Below are 13,590 nucleotides of genomic sequence, written 5' to 3' on the forward strand. Positions count from 1 at the left end.
TGTAAACAGGAACAAACAATCCGTCTTACAGGAATATGAGAACAAGTCAAATACTAGTTAGCATGCATTAGATTGGCAGTTCAGACATGTATGCACACTGACCGCTAAGTTCACTTACTTACACTTCTATACAGGAACAATGTGCTAAACAGTCAAAAGCCATTTTATAAAGGAAATAAAGCGCACCCGGAAGGAAGTGTACTAGTAGTCTGGCTTGCCTAAAACTTAAGTAGAACCACCATAGCGTGTCCCACTTGTAAACTGGGCAGAGGGACAAACCACAGTCCTGGGTGGTGGAGGTGCTTTGCAAGCTCTGAGGCTTTGGTGCTCCAGTGCAAACCCAGTGGAGAAGAACCAGCTAAGGACCAGTAATCACAGCATTGGGGGGGGATGAAGAAAAATTATGAACTCCTTGTGTCAACCTGGCTACATAGTGAAATCACCTCAAAATGAAGACTTAAAAGAAAAAAAAGATTTATTATATATAAGTACACTGTCGCTGTCTTCAGACACACCAGAAGAGGGCATAGGATCTTATTACAGAAGGTTGTGAGCCAACATGTGGTTGCTGGGAATTGAATGCAGACCTCTGGAAGAGCAGTCAGTGCTCTTAACCGCTGAGCCATCTCTCCAGCCGAATACATGTTTTTAAAAGATAAGAGGGGGCCATAATCCCAGCCCACTTAGGGAAAGGATGCACTCAAGGTCACCATCTGCAGGTCAGCTAGGGCTGTGAACCAAAGCCACCTGTAGACATCAAAAGCACACCAAGTCTTGCCTATGGCACTGTTGTTTGAGGGTCAGCCAGTGCTGCATATAGCAGGACTACATTAAAAAAAAAAAAATTGTACCGACAGTCACAATTTGCCCAAGAAATTTTTATCTAACAAAATTCACATAACCCAAGCTGGCCTTGAATTATGAAGCTAAGGACAACTTTAAACTTCTGATCCTCCTACATTCATATCCTGATTGCTTGGGTGTTGGGATTACTCGGATGAAACACCAGTGTGAACACTGCTGGGGACTGAAATGAAGGATTCTTCTACGATAGCCAAGTTCTTTAATGAGCTACATGCCCCTGTGTATTTTTTTATTTTTATGCTATAGCTGTGCGACCTTGGCTGGCCTGAACTCACATCTACTGCCTCTACCTCTCAAATGCTGGAATTAAATGGCATGCGCTACCATACAGTGCCCCAGCAAATTGTAACAAGCACCTATAATCTAATCTCTGCTAAAAATAACCAAGACACTGCCAAATGGCTCCTGTTGAGTCTGGGCTTTGTCCTTCAGACAATGTTACGACTAACTTCATGTCATTACTGCACAGCAACATGCATTTTACATTAAACATTCTAATGCTAATAACACAGATAAGAATCAATGATTGGTGCTTGAATAACTTGTTAATATACAACATTTTAAAACAGCAGACACTTGCTTACTTAGACTTACACATTTTCATTCACCAGTAAATGTCTAATAGTGTAGTGTACGCCTGATTGTCCTCTGGTTCTTTTCACACCCGACTTTCCTTCTCCTATGCCTCAAGAGTTTTGTCAAATTACTGGATATTAAACTTGTATCTGTAAGGTTAATAATAAAGACCAAAAGCAGGTATAGTTTAATGTATTTTAATAGCAAACTTACAGGAACAGCACAGAAGACAGACAACATTAAAAACATGTACTTGCATGTAGGACAACTCCGTTAGAAAAGTATAGTGAATGGATGGAATCTACTGTATGATAAAATGCTACAAACACCATTTAGTTGCTGTCAATAAGAAATTTACTTATTTTAAAAAAATCCAAATGCTGGCATTGTCCAGAAAATTTTAACAGGTTTATTTATAATTGTTATAAAGTTGAACTGTTGAAATGTGTTCACTGAAACATTTTGCTTGCATTAATGCTTTACATCTTGCATTTATATTAAAAATTCACACACAAATGAACGTGGAGAAACTGCCAATACCTGATTCTGTCCCCTATGTTTCCACTCGCAATCATATACTTAGGTACCTTTGACCCCCATGGAAAAAATATCTAACATTCAGAACTACTGATAACAGGAAGAAGAGGAAAAAAAAATTTTTTTTTTGAGAATGAAATGTTTCCCCTCATAGTGGACTCTTAAGCACGTTCTCCGCGTATGCGGCGTGCTAGCTGGATGTCTTTTGGCATAATTGTTACACGTTTGGCATGGATAGCACACAGGTTGGTATCTTCAAAAAGGCCAACCAGATAGGCCTCACTTGCCTCCTGCAACAATAATAAAGAGAAATTACTTAATGGTATTTTTCCAACAGTTAAAATACATTTATACAGTAAAATCCTTTAAAAAAAACTTTTATCAAGTGTCAATATTAAAAAACCTGTCAAGGGCTAGAGAGATGGCTCAGTGGTTAAGAGCACCCGACTGCTCTTCCAGAGGTCCTGAGTTCAAATCCCAGCAACCACATGGTGGCTCACAACCATCTGTAAAGAGATTTGATGCCCTCTTCTGGTGTGTCTGAAGACAGCTACAGTGTACTTATATATAATAAATAAATAAATCTTAAAAAAAAAAAAGACAAAAAAAAAAAAAACCTGTCAAAAGTGCTTCAGTTCATATAAAGCATCAAGACACTTCAATTTTCCAAGTATTTTTTTTTAATTTATTTTTTAAGATTTTATTTTATTGTATGGGTACACTGTAGCTGTCTTCAGACACACCAGAAGAGGGCATCAGATCCCATTACAGATGGTTGTGAGCCACCATGTGGTGGCTGGGATTTGAACTCAGGACCTCAGGAAGAGCAGTCAGTGCTCTTAACCACTGAGCCATCTCTCCAGCCCCCTCCAAGTATTTTTTAAAAAGATTTTATTTTTTATTTTATGTATATGATGAGTACACCGTTGCTGTGTTCAGACACACCAGAGGGCATCAGATTCCACTACAGATGGTTGTGAGCCACCATGTGGCTGCTGGGAATTGACCTCAGGACCTCTGGAAGAGCAGCCAGTGAGTGCTCCTAACCACCGAGCCCTCTCTCTCCAGCCCCAAATCCAAATGTTAATTGGCAAACAAATGACTAAAAGAAGCCAACTAATGCTAACACTCTCAGCCTTCCAAGGGGCATGAAATGTACACTGAAGCAGCCCAGGCAATCTCTCCCAGGCTGACGCCATGGCAGCGTAGTGGAGAGAGGTCTGACATACAACCCAAGAATACACAGATTGGATTACCAGCTCCAAAATACTTTCTTCCAAATCCTTAGTGTGTAATGGAATTTGTTGCCCTCTATCAAATGCTGATCCTGTTTCCCTCCTCCTTCTTCAGGGTATTTCCTTACTCATCCTACTACCCAAACATGCTAGCTGTGTGAACCATCCACCGACACCTGTCACGCCATGTGGAGAGGAAAAAGGACCTCCACATCTTACAGTTTCCTAGGTTAAAGCATCTAGTGTTTCTTTTGGTGGTAGTGGTGTTTTTGAGACAGTTGAGACTTACTATGTAGCTCACATAGACCACACTAGTTCTTCCTGTTCTTAAGGAATTCTTCCTGCCTACAACTCACATCACACACACGTCACTAAATGGCTTCATTTTAAAGCAGAATTGGGAGTACAATGTACTGACATCCTCTTTCACCAATGTTTCCCACAACCAAACTCAAATTCTGCTTTTAAAAACAACAAAGGAGGTGAGATGTGCAGAGTATGACCCAACACATAAAATATATGCATTCAGGAAAGAAAGGTTTCAAAAATCACTAAAAAAGAAAAATAAAGAAAGTGCTGGGTGTCTTTGTCAACTGCTTACCACATTATTTTCTAAGACATGGCCTCTCATTGAATCCAGAGCCTACCAATTCATCTAGGCTGGAATGTTCCAAGGATCTGCCTATCTCTGAGTTCCTAATGCTGGGACTGCAGATACTGTGTCTCTCTTTTTATGTATACTGAGAATCCGAACCTAGGTCCCTCATGCTTGCATGGTAAGCACTTTAAAGGACCTTCTTCCCAGTTTCAACTTAGTTTTGAGGACCTGTCACAGGGACTAGGACCAACCTGGTTAGGCCTTTCAGTGACACCCCTGCAGTGCCAGCCATGCACGAGCACCAACCACCAGACAGCTGTTAGGGACTGCACCACGGACATGCATAGGTGTTAAGAACTCAGCTCAGTCTGCCTTCATGTTTGCATGAGAGGGACTTATTCCAGCCCCCATCCTCACCCTTCAAAGAATCCTCACACCTTATGATACAAATCTGCCTCGCGCAAAACACTCGTGACTCTTACCTATCTTAAGTTCTAGCCCAAAACTATTCTATAAAGGGCCAAGTAACACTACTCCTATGGTCTTCATAGTGAAGCTATAATCTAATTCTTTGGCATTTACTCTGGCCCTACCATCCAGTCAGCTTCTAATACCTGTCAGTTAATTTGGCAAGAGATCTCATTCCATGTAATGCTTTGTTCTGCACTGCAAACCCCAAATCCCCACAACTCCCTTCTAGGCCATCCTTCACTCTTGTCTTACCTACTAGTCCAAAGATTTACTACTCAGACACTCATTTTTAGTCTACAAGTTGGTTAAGAAGTCTAGAGAGGAAGCTGAAGACGGCTCAGTAGACTAGAAGATGGAGGATCAAGTCCTTACTTATGTGCACATCTACACACACGATCGTCAAAGTAACAAGTGTGTTGCTAGGTACAATGTAGATGGCCTGCTCCGGGGTTCACAGTGCAGATGCCTCCTGAAGTTCCTCAGTAAGGACTGTTTTGTTTAACTCCGCATTGGATTATGCAAACCTAGAACAGATGCTTCTGTGAAATGCAGCACAGCTTCTAGGAAGTCAGCAAGTGCCATGTTTCTGAGACCAATTGCTCCTACGAGTTGTGTTCTCGGAAGACTGAGCTAGATCACAGCACAAATAAATTCAGTTCTACTAGCAAATGTTCCTAAGTCCCTCTAACGTTAAAACTATATAGAAATCCCACCATGGTGGAGCATGCCTTTAATACCAGCACTCAGAAGACAGAAGCAGGAAATCTGAGTTCGAGGCCAGCTTGGATCCACACAATAAAATCCTGTTTCTAAATAAAGTCTAATTGACAACGCAAAAAACTTAGTTTTAAATGGTAGAAGAAAAAAGCATATTATAACTAGACTTTATAACACTTGAGTACATTTATGGCCCCACTGTTATCAAAACTGTTCATCCCTAACCTAAAACATTTTAGTTCAAGCTCCTTGATATTTAAAGAGGTAAGCATTACATTAGTCAATTCCCTATTATCCCTAATCACCCTACCTTTTTTAAAAAAAGATTTATTTATTAATTATATATGAGTACACTGTAGCTGTCTTCAGACACACCAGAAGAGGGCATCAGATCACATTACAGATGGTTGTGAGCCACCATGTGGTTGCTGGGAATTGAACTCATGACCTCTGGAAGAGCAGTCAGTGCTCTTAACCACTGAGCCATCTCGCCAGCCCCATCACCCTACCTCTTTGAACTAAATTTAGTTTTATATTTCTTTTCCTTTAGTTGTATAGTTGGCTCCACAACTCTCAACCTTCAGTTTCCTTTTACTGCCAACCATGATCTGAACATATTAAATGATTAAAATGGTCAAAGAAAAAAATTTTGAGGTTGGGTTTTACACTAGCCCAAGATGGTTTTAAATATTGGTAATATTCCTACCACAACCTCCTGATCCTAGGTGCGAGGCTTCATACCCAACACACACTCCATAATCTTAAGCTTATTAGCAGGACACTGTGCCAGCACTAGTGGCATGGGTCAGCAATCCAAACTAGCTATTCATGAAGCTGGAGATCTGCACATCCACGACAAGATCTGCCTGACTAAGGGAAACCCCGCCTCACAAAAGCTGGCCAGCATAGATAGTGATGTACGTCTCATCCCTGTGCTCAAGAGGCAAAGGCAAATCTGAGTTTAAAGCTCAGCCTGGTCTACAAGTTCAAGAACAGGTAAGATTGGGGCTGGGGATTTAGCTCAGTGGTAGAGCGCTTACCTAGGAAGCGCAAGGCCCTGGGTTCGGTCCCCAGCTCCGAAAAAAAAAAAAAAAAAAAAAAAAAAAAAAAAAAAAAAAAGAACAGGTAAGACTACATAGAAAGACCCTGTCACAAGAAACAAAAACGAAAAAGACCAAAACCCATTTAAAAACACAAAATAGCAGCAAGCTTGGGAAATAGTTCCCAGTACTTTGTGTAGTGTGCTCACCCAGGAAGGAGGAGGCCCTAGATTAAGCTCTATTGAGACTACACAACAAAAGTTCATTGTTTTAACTATCCCACCTCCTTTACTGTTATTAGCTCAGTGGTAGAGCGCTTGTCTAGCAAGCGCAAGGCCCTGGGTTCAGTCCCCAGCTCAAAAAAAAAAAAAAAAAAAAAAAAAAAAAAGAAAAAGAAAAAAGACCTCAGTAATATTCAGAATTTGAAGTCCTGCAGTTTTAGGAATCCTTTGGGGCTCTTGGAATATATGGGCTGGAGAGATGGCTCAGTGGTTAGGAGCACTGACTACTCTTCCACAGGTCCTGAGTTCAATTCTAAGCAACCCCATGGTGGCTCACAACCATCTGTAATGACATCTGATGCCCTCTTCTGGTGTGTCTGAAGACAGCAACAGTGTACTTATATACAATAAATATATACATAATATATAAATAAACATAAAAAAATGGGTGGGTGACAAGTACTCCCCCCACCCTGAGCTGAGGAAATCCCCAACCCCCACAAGCATTGTTTTATAAGTTAAACTATGTACTTTAAAGAAAAGATGAATTTTTAATGTATGTTTTAAGCACCAGGTTTTCTACCCAGTCTCTTTGTTCCTAGAATAAGGCTGAGACCTAATTATTTATGAATAAATGCCTAGGCTATAAGCTTTGGCTTGTTTCCTGTCTAGCTTGAAACTTATATAACATGTTTATTCTAGTCTATGTCTGCCACATGGCTGACTACCTACCTCTCCTCACTTTCATTTAGCTGACTTCCTCAGCTTGGGACAATCTTCCTACCTTACTTTTCCCAGAATTCCTTTCTCCCTCTGCCAGATGTACCACCTTCTAACCCCACCTCAGCTAACTGGCCATCAGTTTTATTGACAGGTGATGCTTCTTCTACACAGTACACAAGACTCTCTCTACAGTGTGTGTGGTGTCTATGCTTGTCTGTAAGTGTACCACATCCATGCATTCATTCTAGTGCCCCCAGAAGCTAGAAGAGGATGTCGGATCCCCTTGGGAAGAGTTACAGGTCGTCATGAGCTGCCTGATGCAGACAGGAATTAAAGCAGGAAGATCGGGCTTTTCACCAGTTCCTATAATCTTCTTGTTTTGTAACAAGGTTTCCCTGTAGTACCCCTGGCTATCCTGAAATTAGGCTGGCCTAAATTAGCCTGCTCCTGCCCTCCAAATGCTGGGATTAAAGGCATGAAATGTCTAGAAAAGGCAGGATAATATGTACTCTTGGTTAATCTTGAACTAGCTATATAGTGCAAACTGGTGTTGACAAATAATCCTCCTGTCACTTCTCATTTGAGTGTTGGCATTACAGACTAGCACACCCTATTATGTCCAACTTAAATTGTGTAACTCTAAAGCCAAAAAATAGAGTACCTTGTTTTTAAGAGGTCTTATTGTGTAGCCCAGACTGGCTCTGAACTTACATCAGCAAGCCTGCCTCACTCAGGCTCACATGTGCTGGAATTATAAAAGTTACGAGACATCAACAGATTAAAAAGCACTGGGGGCTGGGGATTTAGCTCAGTGGTAGAGCGCTTGCCTAGGAAGCACAAGGCCCTGGGTTCGGTCCCCAGCTCCGAAAAAAAGACCAAAAAAAAAAAAAATAAAAAAAAAAAATAAATAAAAAGCACTGTTTAAAATCCTACCTCATCTCCTTCTATATCCTTCTTCCACAAGCAAATGACTATCTTTTCTGTCTGTGGTACTAGGGGGGGACTAAACCTAGGACCCTGAATATGCAGGCAAGGATAGGACTACACCAGGCAACTTCTCTAACCTTAGAGATCACTGTGCTATTTAGTTTTTACAAAAGGATCTCACTATGTGTATGCAGTCCTGGCAGGCCTGGAAATCAGAGACCCCTGGCCTCCCTCAGCTTGACTAAAGCCACCTGCCGCTCCCATCGAGATGGTGGCTGTAGCTGGCTGGAGGGCTTGCCTAGCCAGGCAGTGGTGCACACTTTTAATCCTAGCACCTAGGGAAGCAGAAGCAGGTGAGTTAGGTAGGGACAGCCTGGTGTTCAAAGGGAGTTCTAGGACAGCCAAGAGCTAGAGAAACCCTACCTTGGAAGGAAAGGAGGAAACCTTGCCTAATAAGCACAGGGCTCTGGATCTAATCCCAAACACCATATAACACAGTTATGGTGGAGCTTGCCTGTAACCCCAGTCTTCAGGGACACAGAGAATCAGGAGTTCAAGGTCACCCTTAACCACATAGCTGGCTTTCTGAGCATAAACCTAAATAAACTCAGTCATTAAAAAATCGGGGAGGGGGATAGGATAGAGGGTTATGGATGAGAAACTGAAAAAGGGAGTAACATTTGAAATGTAAATTAAAAACAAACAAACAAAGAATCCAGGACATTAAAAAATATGCGGGGTTGGGGATTTGGCTCAGTGGTAGAGCGCTTGCCTAGCAAGCGCAAGGCCCTGGGTTAGGTCCCCAGCTCCGAAAAAAAAAAAAAAAAAAAAATGCATATTTTACTCAAAATCATGCTTGCTGGTAATTATGTAACTAAATAATAACAATGGACATTTACACATGGATGGTGTAAGTTTTCCAGCCAAAATGCTTAGTAATTTCAAAGCTTTATTATTGCATGTAAGATTTAAAAAAATGCTGGACTTACAAGTACAGTGTTAATCACGGCCTGCTAATGAGAGTAGCTCATCTTGGGGATCTTAGTAATTGCATTTATTCAAAGGAATTGATAAGCAGCTATTGAAACAGAAACATAAAATTCTAAAGGAACACTATGAAAAGATTGATAGTGAAATTTCAGTAATTCCAATCCATGTAAATGTAATAGATGCATGCCTATTCTTGAATTCACCAATCAAATGAAGTTTAGCCCAACCATAGAAACAGCTTGACCAATCATACATCAGAGCAGAATCCACCTATCAAATCTTTCTCCAATGTAAAGCAAAAGCTAAGCACAGCAACAGTAGCTTTTAAAACCCTCCAATGATGATGTGTAGCACTGCCCAGAGACCTCCATTTCTACTTTCTCTGGTGCTGTGCCTGCATGTTTTTTGTGTCTGTGTGAAGAGGTCAGATCCTCTAGAAACGGAGTGAGAGGCCATGTGGTTGTGGGATTGAATCCTGGACCTCTGGAAAAGCAGCACGCTTAACCACGAAGCCATCTCCAGCCCCATCTCTTCATACTTGAGATACAAGGGCATTATACCCCCAAACACCTGTCAAGTCTTTTGTATTAATCTCAATTTTAATCTTGTTAGAAGTCATTAGTGCTTCCATATACAACCACTCCCGATCACTGTTCCCAACACTAGAACTAAGGTTAAATTCAGACTGTGCTTCCTATTTGACAGGAACTCTATAGTTCCCTTTAGCAAACTGCATGTGTCCAGTCCTTGCTCCTTTACAGATCCACTTGTCTTCAAGCTCCTTTCCTGGCAGTTCTATCACAATTACCTCTCGTGTGTAATTGTTGAATACGGCCTACTCTAAAAACCACGCCAGAATTTTAGGCATTGCTTTCAATATACAAGGTTAAAAAATTAAAATAATAACTGCATTAAGCTTCAGAATCTATTAGGACTTAGGTTTTTATGGACGACCTTGAACCTCCCTAAAGGCTGAGACTAAAGGTCTGTGCACCACCTTGGTCCAGATACCTTGTACTATTTGACCTTTAAATTATATTACAGGCTTGTAACTACAGTTGCACGAGAAACAATAAGATGTTTGTAACCGTTCTTGCTACACAATAGGAACAAACAAAATGAGGGTCTGCCTTCCCCGCCCATCCATTTACCTGCAAAGCACCAATCGCTGCACTCTGGAAGCGCAGGTCTGTTTTGAAGTCCTGAGCAATTTCTCGCACCAGACGCTGAAAGGGGAGCTTGCGAATCAGAAGTTCAGTGGACTTCTGATAGCGTCTGATTTCTCGGAGTGCTACAGTACCAGGCCTAAAAAGTTAACATTAAAGAAATTGTTACTAAATCTCTATGACACGAAAAGTGGTCAGCTTTAAAGATATGCAGTAATTTTTCAAAAAGATCCACTCAACTATTCTTCAACACCAAATTTCACAGATCAGTTTTATGACCTGAATAGTCAATCCTGTTAAGAAAAAGATCACCTTTAAAATCAAAAGCACGATAAGGCAGTTTATCAAAGCCATATATTCATTTTCACTTTCATGCAAACATAACTCATCCATCTGCACTAAGAATTGAGACTTTGAGCTAGCTGGTTGTATTTTACACTTGTACCAGAACTCTTGGTGCAGAGGCTGCAGACACGACAGGAGCCTCTACACAGTGAGGTCCAGGCAAGCCTGCCTTATGTTAAATATACAAACTTGGGATCATGTGAGCTATTAGGCTAGCAGCAACCTCTTCTGAGTTAGCATCACTTTCCTTTACCCCATCTAAAAGGCTTACATAACTCAACGATTCACTTTCAAACTGTTTTACCTCCCACCATTCTATCAGTCATAATTAAGTTTGAAAACTTGTTTGCAGTTTTTTCCATAAGAAACCTCCCACTAGCCCCCTCGGGTTTCTATGTAACAGCCCTGAATGGCCTCAAATTCAGAGATCTGTCTGAGTGCTGCAATTAAATGCCCCACCACTGCCCAGCCAAAAAAATTAAGTTATTGCCCACAGAACTGTTTTACCTCTAATTCTGACGTATTTCTTCTACTCTTGTGCGCTTCACTGTAAAATCTGTCTATGTAAATTTGGGCAACTTGTGCCCTCTAATGGCTGATGTCCTTAACAACACCGGTTATATTAAAACTAAATGAGGTAATAAAGGAGGGAAAAAACCTACCAAGTAAATACGACCAATGGGAACTTTACTGGTCTCCCTACCATAAGTTATTACTTTACCATAAGTGAGGAGTTACCTAAAAAGTGAGACTTTACTAGTTAAAAAAAAAATGGCTGTTTAAAATATTAACTAACGTGTACTATTACTTTAATATACTACGTCTTTTAGGTTTTTAGATCAGATTACAGCTTCAAATGTTAGTGATCACACTGGATACTTAATACTTTATGTTCACAAACGAACATATGCAAATATATTCAAGCAGTAGTAATTATTCAAGAGAGAGAAACATCCTTTTCCCATAGCAAAAAGCATGACTATCTTCCTGTTAAAATACATGAACATACTATTTAGACACTCTCCCAGTCCTCGCCCTTTTATAAATACCTGTAACGATGAGGTTTCTTCACCCCTCCAGTAGAGGGCGCACTCTTGCGAGCGGCTTTTGTAGCCAGTTGTTTCCTGGGTGCTTTACCACCAGTGGATTTGCGGGCAGTCTGCTTTGTACGAGCCATGGTATGAGCACCTCCTTACTTACCTATCAGTGTTTAAAAAAAAAAAAAAAACCCATCGTATTCAACTAAAACATACATATTCCTGCCAGAAAACCCCCAACCTGAAAATTAATCAGTAACGGGGGGGGGGGGCTGCTGCTGTTATATAATTAGTTGGGAAGGGCGTGGAATACGTCTATCACCCAAATATGTTTTAAAACAAACTAGAAAATTGTCAGCATTAATACTCTATAAAGCTAATTCCGAGCGATAAACTGCCAAAACCAGAGAGGCCCCCCCTTGGCTTTTGATTCAATTCCTTTAATTAAAGTAGAAATTAGAAACGTCTGCAAACATTCGATCGCAAACAAGTCAAATGAACGAACGAAGCCACAAACGCAGAAACGTCGAGTCAAATTACAGCCAAAATAAAATTTAGAAAAAGGTTTCAGCGCCCCTCCCCGCCGGGTTGGCGGCCCCCCTCGCGCTTGGCAGTTGATGTAAATATCTAAAAACATTCTTGGGATTTGTTTCTTTATAATTGACAAAAAGGCGTCTCAAAAGACAAGAACAACAGCCATCGCCAGCGAGCATTCCACAAAGCCCGTCCCCCTCCCGGGCTTCGACATGGAAGCCGACTGCCCCGCACCCAGGCTTAATTAGCGCTCCACACCGGCGGCCCGGCCCACCCAGCACCACATAAACTTTTGGTTCTATCTCCCCTGGGTCCCTAGGTTCCGGGTACCCGACCTGTCCGTCTCGGCCCCCGCACCCCGCGCTGGCAGCGAGCGACTCGGCTCCCCAAGACTAGCACAAAATGGAAACAATTGGAAAACGTATCCGATTCCCTTCCAGAGACAAACAGCAAATCGTTCGAAAATACCCCATCCTCTGCCACGTGCCGCTCTCCAAAAAAATGCAAAAGTTCTTTTTTTTGTTTTCTGCATTTCATATGCATCAAGTTTCTTTTTCTCCAAAAAAGGCAAAAAAATGTTCTTAAAATTTTTTCTCTTCCATTTTAAAATGGGGAAGAGAGAAACGGGGGGAAAAATATGGTCGGTGACCAGAGAAGAGACAAGATGGTGAAGCTCAGGCACAACTGTGGGGAGGCAGCAAAAAGCGAGTTAGCCCGGGGTGGAAAGCGGCGACGATTTTACCCCTTTGCGCCCGAAAAACTGGGGCCCGGGACCCGGAGGCGGCAGTTAAGAGGCTCGCGCGGGACATGGTGATGGTCTGGGGTCCCGGGAAGGGGCGGCGGGCGGGATTTCACCGAAGAAAGAGCCCGCGGCGCCGGAGGGAGACAGGCTCGGCGCCGCGGCAGTGCCACTGCTGGGCTGAGACGGAGAGACGGGGGAGCCGCCGCCGCCGCCGCCCGCGGAAGGGAAACTCGCTCCCCATATCTCCATTTCTGCGCCAAAAAGTTTGCGGGTCGAGCTCGGGGGGCTGTGGGTGCCCTCCGTGGCCCGCTACGAGGCCGACGGCGAGCGGGGCCGGGCCCCAGGAAAGCGGGCAGACGGAGAAACTTACCCCCTTCTCCTTCGGCTGGAGCTCAGCAAGCAAGAGGCGGCGCTGGCGTTAGAGAGCGGCGGCGGCGCGGCGAAGGCTGCGAACACAATTGAAAGATGGCTGACACCGAGGCTTTCCCCCACACACGCCGCCCCGCCCCGCGCCGCGCGCCAGCCAATCACACACAATGGAGGGAAGGCTCGGCCCCGCCCAGGGCCCCCGCACGCCCCGCCCCTCCCCTCCCCCCGCGCGCTCGTTCGCTGGCGCGCGCTCGCTCCTCCCCCGCGCGCCGCCCGCCCATTCCTCCCGCCGCCTCTCGCGGTGTGTACAAACACAAAAGACACGCCGAGGGGCCGCGGGGCCCGCCGAGATGCCGTCCGCCCTAGTCTGTTCCCCCGCCCGCACTCCTTCCCTGCCGGGCGCAGGCGTCACAGTGGGCCCCCGAAGCCCAGCTTTGGGGTGCACAGAGGGGAGTGGGGGAGGGGAGGGCGGCGCAGGCTGCGGACCAGCGCCCGGCC

General features: G+C 43.3%; 1 protein-coding gene across 3 annotated transcripts; it reads right to left on the minus strand.

Moving 5' to 3' along the window:
- Positions 1-1,616: 1,616 nt before the first annotated feature.
- On the minus strand, positions 1,617-13,231 carry H3f3a (H3.3 histone A). Of its 3 annotated transcripts, none has more exons than NM_001402226.1 (4): positions 13,094-13,231; positions 11,460-11,601; positions 10,051-10,204; positions 1,617-2,267 (listed from the first exon to the last, which is right to left on the minus strand). In NM_001402226.1, exons 2-4 carry the CDS (start codon positions 11,585-11,587, stop codon positions 2,139-2,141), a joined length of 411 nt encoding a protein of 136 aa, NP_001389155.1. In that variant the 5' UTR covers positions 11,588-11,601; positions 13,094-13,231; the 3' UTR covers positions 1,617-2,138. The 3 variants fall into 3 exon arrangements, 2 of the variants coding, with proteins under 2 accessions (NP_001389155.1, NP_001389154.1); NM_001402225.1 differs by having other exon boundaries at positions 11,460-11,610; NR_175010.1 differs by lacking the exon at positions 11,460-11,601.
- Positions 13,232-13,590: the final 359 nt, after the last annotated feature.

The sequence above is a fragment of the Rattus norvegicus genome, chromosome 13, assembly GCF_021556685.1.
Source record: "Rattus norvegicus strain SHRSP/BbbUtx chromosome 13, alternate assembly SHRSP_T2T, whole genome shotgun sequence".
Taxonomy (NCBI): Eukaryota; Metazoa; Chordata; class Mammalia; order Rodentia; family Muridae; genus Rattus; species Rattus norvegicus.

Bases quoted from the DNA above. Each gene is read 5' to 3' on its own strand.
- H3f3a (NM_001402226.1), bottom strand. From the start codon at position 11,587: ATGGCTCGTACAAAGCAGACTGCCCGCAAATCCACTGGTGGTAAAGCA. The intron at 10,205-11,459 runs GTATTTATAAAA...TTAACTTTTTAG, and splicing joins AAGAAACCTCATCGTTACAG to GCCTGGTACTGTAGCACTCC. The intron at 2,268-10,050 runs GTAAATGGATGG...TTATTGTTGCAG, and splicing joins CAGCGATTGGTGCTTTGCAG to GAGGCAAGTGAGGCCTATCT.